This window comes from Diaphorina citri, unplaced genomic scaffold (assembly GCF_000475195.1).
Source record: "Diaphorina citri unplaced genomic scaffold, Diaci psyllid genome assembly version 1.1 scaffold368, whole genome shotgun sequence".
NCBI classification, from domain to species: Eukaryota; Metazoa; Arthropoda; class Insecta; order Hemiptera; family Psyllidae; genus Diaphorina; species Diaphorina citri.
Genome location: NW_007377803.1, coordinates 184,913 through 194,889, shown reverse-complemented (window position 1 = coordinate 194,889; position 9,977 = coordinate 184,913). Strand labels below are relative to the sequence as shown.

At 39.4% G+C, this 9,977-nt stretch overlaps 1 protein-coding gene across 1 annotated transcript; it reads right to left on the bottom strand.

The window, feature by feature from the left end:
• Nucleotides 1–6,879: 6,879 nt before the first annotated feature.
• On the bottom strand, nucleotides 6,880–9,956 carry LOC103508109 (E3 ubiquitin-protein ligase TM129). Its single transcript, XM_008472643.3, has 4 exons — nucleotides 9,688–9,956; nucleotides 8,697–8,927; nucleotides 8,273–8,507; nucleotides 6,880–7,642 (listed from the first exon to the last, which is right to left on the bottom strand). The coding sequence occupies exons 1-4, from the start codon at nucleotides 9,933–9,935 to the stop codon at nucleotides 7,454–7,456; spliced, it is 903 nt and encodes a 300-aa protein (XP_008470865.1). The 5' UTR covers nucleotides 9,936–9,956; the 3' UTR covers nucleotides 6,880–7,453.
• Between the last annotated feature and the right edge of the window lie 21 nt (nucleotides 9,957–9,977).

The window sequence follows — 9,977 nt, the reverse complement described above, 5'->3', positions numbered from 1 at the left end:
GCCCTGTGTTCTGGAGGCAGGGACGGGACAACTCCAAGCTTCAGTCAGGAGCTAAGAACATTGAAAAAGTATCTCGAACATTCAAGTGAAAATAAATTATTATTGCTTTGGATTTTAGACGAATTCCTTTCAAGTTCTTGGGTTGGGCCCCCCGCCAATTTGGTGAGCGAATCCCTTCAAATTTGGTGATGAGTATTTAACTTGTGAAACCAAGGGCCAAGCAAAATTTGGTGAGAGTTGTTGAGATGTTGAGCTAGGCCCCGCAATTTTGGTGAAACTTGTAGAGCTAGCCCAAACAACACTGTAATTTTACTGTAATTGACCTGTGTCTAACAGTTTTGAAATTCATGTACACCAAATAAAGTAAACATTTGATTTGATCCTTTCAAAATTGGTTAGACCAGGGTTGTTCAACCCTAGGGCACCCGAGGGCCGCAAGAGACCAAGGTAGAGAGTTGGCGGGCCGCAAAAACTCAACTCACGGGGGGGGGGGTGGCCTGGTGTAATGTAATTATAATATAATTTTATTTTAGTATGAAAACTTACCTTATGATGACATTAGTGCGATTTCTGTGGACATTCTCCAGCTGACACACGTGCGTGAATATCGACATTCACGTCTTCGGTACACAAACGTAGAAGGTGTGATTTTCGTTCATTTTTTTTAGGCGGGCCTTCGCGGGCCGCAAAATGAGCTCGCGGGTTGACACAAGCTGGTTAGACGGTATGGTAGATTAAACTTGGATGACAGGTGAGTAGAAAATCTTGCAACTTTGGGTCTTTCTTTTACTACCTGAGAAGATTCCCCCCCCCCCTTTAATATAACTAAACAGAGGCAGAAGTAACCAAACTAACTGAGTCCATTGGGATCAGTGTTAGTTAGGCTTGATGCCAAACGTCCCGAATTGGCCGGGACAGTCCCGAATTTCAGGGGGTGTCCCGGCGTCCCGTTCAGTCTTTCATTTTGGGGCGTTTTGTCCCGAATTTCCGTTTTTGTCCCAGAAAAAAATTGGGGACGCGTTTTTTAACTGAACTAACTTTCTAGGTCTACTGTTTACGCAGTTTTCCCCCCCTAACAATTTACAACTTCGGGCTTTAATTGTTAGTCCGACCCTGCTTCTCACGATTTTCATTCAACGTGCTTTTCTTGTGTTGTTTTCATTATTTTTATTTAGATACCTACGATCTTGTCGATTAGCCTTCATAATTTTATTATTATTCTTTCCATTTCTATTCTTTTACTTTCACTTTAAAGCTTTATAGGTAGGTATACTTTAACTCTTTTCTTTTTTTGTGCTTTTATTTTCGTAATCCTTTCCTTTTAGTTGAACAGAATGATCGAATTGAAAGTAAGTAATTTCAAGTCCACAATTTTGCATTCACCACTTTTGACATTCCAATTCTGCGATAGCTAACGGACAATTAGTCCAAATTTTGGCCAAAGTTGGCAAACATTTTGAGCAGAAAAGAAATGTACCATATAGGCTGGAAATGTTGAAATTCTAGGGAAAGGAAAGAAGGAAAAGTGATAAAAAATGAAGAAATTCAAAGTCCAGTCCCAGATCTGATCCAAACTCAAGGACAAAGTAGGTACCAAATTGCCAAAGACTTTTTTATTTAATACAAGACATATTATAAATCTTCGAGGCATAGAATAAAATATATAGATAATACCTAAATAAAATTCTTTACCCTTCTCAAATGAGACTAAAAAGTCCATTTACCGCAAAACTCTAGACCAGATCTTACGCATTTTAATAGTTCAATATTGCATAGTAAATGGCAAAGTATTCAACCCAAGGACCTGAACAATATGGACCATTTTAGAGAGAGTCATCTCATTTTCTAAACACCCTGTATAAAATATGTACCAATCACGTAGGAACTTTCATTTTTTATGTATATCACCTGTCTATGTGAGGTATGGAATATAACTGTACACAACTGGCCTAATATACATTTTCCTATTGTGATCTATCTTCAGCTGTATGGATTTTCGGGTAAAGTGGGGCAAATTTTTCAGGTACCTACCTATTGCCCATTGACCCTATGGACTGGTGTGATTCGGGATTTTTATTACTAAAGATATTATGGACGAGGACTGAACGTTGATATCGATTAGAATCAGTCAACTAATGAAAATGAATCATCATTGTGAACGATTAAAGAAAAAAAAAAGTAATAATAATAAATAAAGTTGGAGTTAATTCAAAAAATAGATTGCATAAAAGGGAAATAAATAAATTATAAAAATGGCCAGTTAGGTAGTTGCCCAGAGCAAATACTACAAAAATCTACCCTTAAGTATGGCGGTAGCTATTAACAGTATCGCCCATTTCTTTAGTAGTTACACCATTTTATTTAAAAAATATTAATTTTTTCCAAGAGGTTTGATAGAGGGAACTTGTAACTACTAAGGTCTTATCGTCCCGAAATCGAAGAGAGAAGGAAGACAGGATAGGAGAAAGCCAGCCGTCCGGCGGCCCCAGAAATAACCTTATCTGTTCAGGATAAAATCTGCAGCGGGCGGGAATCGAACCAGCTACTAACGCTTACAAGACAGACGCTACTTTCCAAGCTAACTAGGCTGGTAAAATTATTTTTCTAATCCTGCTTCTGTAAAATTCCGACACGGAGGTAGACGATTTCGGCACAGTAACCCAAACTTTCACATAACTCCTCACATGTCTTACCCCACGCTGCCCTACACATTTTCTTCTATTGATGAAGATGCCTCGGATACTGATTGGTAATAAAAATATTATTACATCCAATTACTTCAGTTCTTTGTTCCCGATGTACGATTCAAATAGCCTGAGTGTGACATACCAAAATTTTCATTGTAATTGACAGGACGATATGACAGTAGAAATTTTAGGCTCTTGGGGCATCTATCTATCGTTTATGGTAGCAATACTCAACTTATTTAGTATTATTTCAATCACTATTACTGATTGTTCTAATACCACTGAGCACATCAATTGTTTTAATCTTCATGCGGGCCGCAGACTATGGGCCAAATACTACTTTTTGGGAATCAGGGGATCCCAAAACGGATATTTCCACTCATTTCCCGATTTTGAATATTTGGACCGATTGCAATACTTTCTCATTACCTACTACAGTATAGTTTCGCTATACTTTGGTAATAGAAAGTAAAAATACGCCTCTAAAGGTAGAAACTAGAAACACACTACCATCACGTCACGTCATGTCACGTGTGCTCATGAGGAGTTAGAAAGATATAGTTGAAAGTTTTCCCATAATATTGTAGGTAATTTCGTTCAGGACAGCCATACTACTATCACGTCACGTGACGTGAGCAATACGTATTATCTTTCTGACTTCCCATGAGCTCACGTGACGTGATGCTAGTCTGTTTCTACCTTAAGGGTCCCTCTTGAGAGCTGAAGACCCCAAATCGGGCACCATCCACAGTTTGTGACTCTGACTGTATCCGTGGTAATTTTACTTGGTCGTACACATTTGAAGCAATATTTAAGCTGCCCAGGGCCGCACTGAAAAGCTTGGCGGTCCACATGTGGCCCGCAGGCTGAGTACGGCTGATCCATCGGTATTTCGCTATCGATATACCATTGATGTGTCATCAACACACGCATGTCCTATGTCTGCTATGAATGACATCATAGAGGAAATTAATTAATTGAAAAATTAAATAATAATAATGATAATAATAATATTAATAAAGAAAATGAAATTGATGGAGAAACTGTGACGTGAAAATGAGATTTTTTTTTTTTTTTTTTTTTTTTTCGAGATGTACAAGTCAAACGAGAGCGGGTAAAACTGTAACAACAGAGGTTTTATCGTCCCGAAGAGCGAAAGGATAGGAAAAAGCCCATCGCTCCCAGAACTAACCATATATCTGTTTAGCATAAAGTGTGCCCCGGGCGGGACTCGATCCTGCAACCTATCGAAGACAGACACGTTCCGAGCTAAATAGGCTGGCAGAGCTGAATTGTTGACCTCATGTACATGAACTAGTATTCTAGTAATACCTAGGTTAATTGATTAGACGGTAACACAAACTACCTACTCTATCGACCAATACGAATGTAGACCATCTTTTCAACGATGTAAATAAAACAAATAAATAAATAAAAACAAAACAAGCGTTCAATTTGGAATTGGAACATGGAAATCAAGATGATGTGTAGAATGCACCATAGATTGAAAGATGAGATGAAATGAGAAGATTGAAACAAATGGCCAGTTTTTTTTCGATTGTTTGTTTCATCATAACTTTCACACCCAGTACTTTCCGGGCGAGAGTCCGTCATTTCTTTTTTACCACTCGACCATATTTCACAACCAACAACATCATACAATTCATACACTATCACTATTTAAATATTTACAAAATCTCCACCAAATCATAAACCAGTTTTCGAGCAATAGTCCACCAAATCATAAACCAGTTTTCGAGCAATAGCGAGCAGAAGGTTAATAGATTCGTATAGATAGAAGTTTAACCCTTCCTTTAGGACTGCTTGCCCCTACACCTAGCCGCAGAGTGGGCTTTTATGTAAAATAGCGATGGTCACTCACGCATAATGTCCAGTGGTCATGAAATCTACTTATCTATCGAAAATGAACGTTCAGTAGACTGATATAGTGATATGGTCTACTTTCATGCCCCAACACACACACGCAATACCTTTTCTTCCATCATTTGTAGTTGTTAGTTGTCTGTCTACAACTACCTGAAAACGGCTACTTTCCTTGTCGCGTATAATATCTCTAGTAGCGCGGTCAAACTTTCTTGACTTGGCGGGGCGGAGCGCTACCGCGCTCCTTAATACCTACGAAAAGAAAAACGAGAGTACCTACCTTCAGTACATATGGATAATATGGATAGATATTTGGATAATGAACCTAATTCCAACATCTACCTACCTACCTACCTATTCTATGTATATTACCAACAGGCTAAATTGGATTAGGTTATTAGAGTGTTCCTTCATTGAAAAATCATCAGTGAACAAAAAGAATGCCTTGATAGTTGCTACTATTACCTTCATTTTCGGTAGATAATCTATATACAGGGTGCTCCTAAAGTCTTGTAGGTACATAGTAACATTACCATTTTGGTGGATAATCCATATGTATACAGGGTGTTGCACTGTTGCAACAGACTTCAGGTGTTCCTAAATTTTAGAACATATAGTAAAATGGGCCGAAGTTATAGTCAACTGTAGAGCTCATTAAAACCCATGTAGGATAAAATAAGGTTCGTTCTCGGAACGGCTGGCTTTCTCCTATCCCATCTTCCTTCTCTCTTCGCTTTTGGGACGATAAAACCTTAGCAGTCACAGTTCCTTCTACCAAACCTCTTTTAAAAAGAGGATTATGCCAAATGGTATCACATGGACTTTTCTTTTCATAAAAAAAGGTTTTATTCTGTCCCACATTTATTTTCCTACTTTTCTTGCCACCCAGTATAATTTGACAACTAGTTACCTGAACCATACTGTAGAAAAGACAAATAGGTACATAAACCATACCCAGATAATCGACGTATGATGTGCAAACACAGTCGACATGGTAAACTATATAGTCGGAGAAAAAGAGCAAAGATGTTTTTACTTTCTAAATTTTTCACAAAGCGATCTCAATGCGATCTTTATGAATACTAACCATGTTAAACTATGTAATGTTTTGTGAATATTGTTTCGTGAGTAACAAATCTGGTCCAATTTTCATAAGGATAACTACATAAGTACTTGGAATAACTTGAATGAAGATGGTTTGAAAAGCGCAAGTGAATTAGAAATTGCTCGGAAATTGTTCAAAGATTACGATGTCTGTGAGAAAAAAAGAAAGCACACACGGACCAATGGCTGAAACTTTGGATTTAGGCTCTAGGGACCTCAAAACGTGTTTTGGCACTAAAATCTGACCATCGAAATTTGACCCGATTACAATACTTTCCTTCCTATAGGATAAGGAAAGTAAAAAACTAAAAGCGGTCAAAATACCACCAAGCGCAGCAACCATCTCAACCAAACGTTTTGTGTTGCATCCTTGTCACATTTGTGAACTACATACCACAATTCAAGTCTCTAGCTTATACCGTTTCCGAGATATTGTTAAATTACACCGAAAACCGCCAAAAAGCGGTAAAATGCCACCATCCGTTGCACCGGTCTTAACCAAAAGTTTCGTGTCGCATCCTTGTCACATTTGACATCTACATACCAAATTTCAACTCTCTAGCTCTTACCGTTACAGACAGACAGACAGACAGAAGAGGCTGAAACTTTGGATTTAGGCTCTAGGGACCTCAAAACGTGTTTTGGCACTAAAATCTGACCATCGAAATTTTGACCCGATTACATTACTTTCCTTCCTATAGGATAAGGAAAGTAAAAACTAGAATAGCTTCGCTATACTTTAGTAAAAGAAAGTAAAATTCAGCCGCGATAACATTACTGTCCTTCTTATGGGATAAGGAAATTAAAAAAAGGAGATAGGGTTGATAGAGGGAACTGTAACAACGGAGGTCTTGTCGCCCCGAAACCGAATAGGAGAAAGCCAGCCGTTCCGAGAACGAACCTTGTCTGTTGAGGATAAAGTTCGCCCCGGGCGGGAATCGAACTCGTGACCTAGCGCTTACAAGACAGACGCTATCCGCCATGTTTTTAGAAAGAAAAAAACAATGAGAAATGTGTAGATTATAATTGGATTATTTAAATAATTTTATTATATTATTGAGTATACATAATTAGTAATAGTATAAGTATGACTAATATTTTTTTCTTTAATAATACATTTTTTTTTTTTACAGATCAGTGGGAAAATTATTTCTTTCTTTACAAAAGCTTTTTTTTCAAGTAAATAAAATTATTATAATTACCACGGGTAATCAGGCAGCAAACTAATAGGAATTACTTAATAGCAATATCACTATGTCATAATATTTGACCATTAGGCCGTTTTCGCATTTATTAAACACCTACATAAACATAGTTAAAACGACTAGAATTATTGTAAATGAGCCTTATAAAAGCCTGTAATCCTCCTAGAAGCTGAAATTTGGTAGGAATACTCCTAAGTATTTGCTAGGTGTGCGATAAGAGAGGATTTTGCCGAAATCTAAACCGATCTCGAGTTATGATCAACTTTGCGTGGCAAAGCACGGGCAAGGGGCCAGTTTTCAAATAAAGGAGTACGAAACCACTGGGCTAAAAGTGCCCCCAATTTTTTGGGTCGCTACTAGGCTACGGTCGATGGTCGGTTCTCCCTTGTAGATGCCTACTTACTGGGATTTAAAACCCGCTCCATCTTGTCATGAATTTCATTCGATTTTTTCCAAATGTCCCGAAGGCAATGTAATTTAAATGAGAGTGTTCCCACTACGCACGACACGATTTTTTTCCAATCGAGAAATGGGGACTGGCCTTTACAGGAACATTTACCTGAGGTTATTCATTTAACCAGCGTTCCCGATCTTCCGCACCGGACAAACGTCAAGCAAACAGAACGTAACCCGACACATCGGGCAAGTACACTTGGAGGACATCCACAGATGTGGTACGTTCTGATCTTGGCGTAGCGCGAACCACTTGCCCATACAATCCATACACCACATTGGTCTGCACTGACACGAGCCACATGGGTTCTGAAAATAAAAAGTTCAAATCAATTCAAATCATTACCAAGTGCTTCCTTCACCGTTAATTTGCATCTACTCGTAACATCATTTTACACTGGTAATACCACCACTGGTCGCTACTCGATTAATGCAGCTACTCAGTGACCTCACGAGGCTGAGTGCGCCGCGAACACCAAGGATAGAGCCGAAAAAAAATTCGACCCCGCCGGGAATAGAACCCGGAACCTCAGGCGTGCAAGCCTAGTATGATACCCACTCGGTCACGGAGATAACTTTGAAAAGGTCACAGAGAGTTGGGGTAATTATAATCTAATTATAGGACTGTCTCTCGGTACTCCGTTGTTACAGTTCCCAGTATGAAACCTCTAAAAAAAAAAAAAAAAAAAAAAAAAAAAAAAATTTTGGCGGCTAACCAACCCACCTACCCTACCTCTAAAAAAAAAAAAAAAACAAAAAAAAAAAAACATTTTGCAGGCTACCTAACCCACTTACCTCTCCGCCCTCTTCAACTAGGGATGTTGCGATACATCGAAAACCGATATATATCGATATATTTTTTGCCGATACATCGGCGATATATCGAAGAAGAGCTTAAAGCCTTAAAGACACTTTTTGCATGCTACCTAACCCACTCACCTCTCCGCCCTCTTCCACGCAATGTCGGACGAGTTTCACTTCCGCCGCTATACTCATACATCCGATACAAAGTTCCGGGTCCTCCTCCATCAGATGGGTCGGATTGGAGGTGATGAATGTGCGAAACACCTCCAGGAAGTGCTGGATGCGAGATTTGTGAAATGAGACGTGGGGGAGGATGGTGATGTTGTGCTGGAGACGGTCGTTGATCGTGTGGAAATCCTCAGCGTTCAGACTGGAAAAGAGACGGTGGAAATTGTGGTAAAGAGAAGAAATGGTGATAAAACGGATCGAAATGGTGGTAAAACCGATCGAAGTAGTGGTGAAAGGTGAAACCGATCGAAATAGTTGTTAAACCGATCAAAATAGTGGTCAACCCGATCAAAATAGTGGTAAAAACTGTTCCCCACTTCATTTCACTCACCGAAATGAGAATCCCTCTACGCGCGGTGTACTGGATTTCACCTGAATAGTCAGATATTGCACATTTTGCGCGCCCTCTGGAGATATATGATGCACATCTGAATCCACACACGTTAGACTGGCGTCTCGTTGGAGGGCAAAGTTCACATCGTACAGGGACACTTTGATTAGCCATGAGTTAGTGATGACCAGCTTCCCCGTGGTGCCGAGACGGATCACTAGGGTGTCGTTCCTGAAGAAAGGCGAACATTTTGTTATTTGGAAAAACTGGACTGGAAAAAAAAAACTGAAAAAAGATTTGATATATGGGATTTCGAAATTTAAAGTGTTAACCAAGGAGGTCTTCTCATCCCAAAATTAAATAGAGAAAGAGGACAGGATAGGAGAAAGTCAGGCATTCTGAGAACAAACCCTATCTGTTAAAGATAAAGTTTGCCCTGGGCGAAAATCGAATCTGTGACCAAACACTTACAAGGCAGACGCACTACCTTCCAAAGTAATTATGGTGGCTATTAAAATATTTTTCCCCCCTTAGGATGCTTATTTGAGTGTTCTTTTACCCTAACTTTTACAATATCTCTAACCGTTTTGTCGCTATAGCTGAAAACCGCTTTCAAAAGCATTTTTTCTAGCGCAGTGAGCTTGGACAGAAGCGCTTATGTCGCGCTAGGTCGCGGGTATGATTCCTCCGCGCGGGGGGATTTCATCCGAAACAGATAAGGCTATTAAAATATTTTTCCCCCCTTAGTTTTAACTATTTCAAAAGCATTTTTTCTAGCGCAGTGAGCTTGGACAGAAGCGCTTATGTCGCGCTAGGTCGCGGGTATGATTCCTCCGCGCGGGGGATTTTCTCCTAAACAGATAAGGTTCGTTCTTTGAACAGCTGGCTTTCTCCTCTCCTGTCTTCCTTCTCTTTGAAAGAGAAGAAAGTTTTAATTATTTCAAAATTATAATAATTTCCAATGCTTTCTATTCTTTTTTAAGTTATTTACCTCCGAAACTCATTGCTGATATTGACTGCAATCAAGTGCCACGAAGGTTCCGCCTGGGTCACAAATGCCTCCAGCTTCTCCCTAATTGGATGACAGTGGAAATTGCCTCGCTTCCAGTAGCAAATGTAAATGTAAGCCATCATCGGCAGAAGGACCGACCCGTGTGAGTACAGACTGAGGTAGATTTTGCCCCACGGGGCTGCAAAGTCCAGCTTGAAAATTTCAAACCCACTGTCCGTCATTTTCATGTGCAGAAGAACATAGCCTGGAAAAGGAAAAGAAGAGATAAA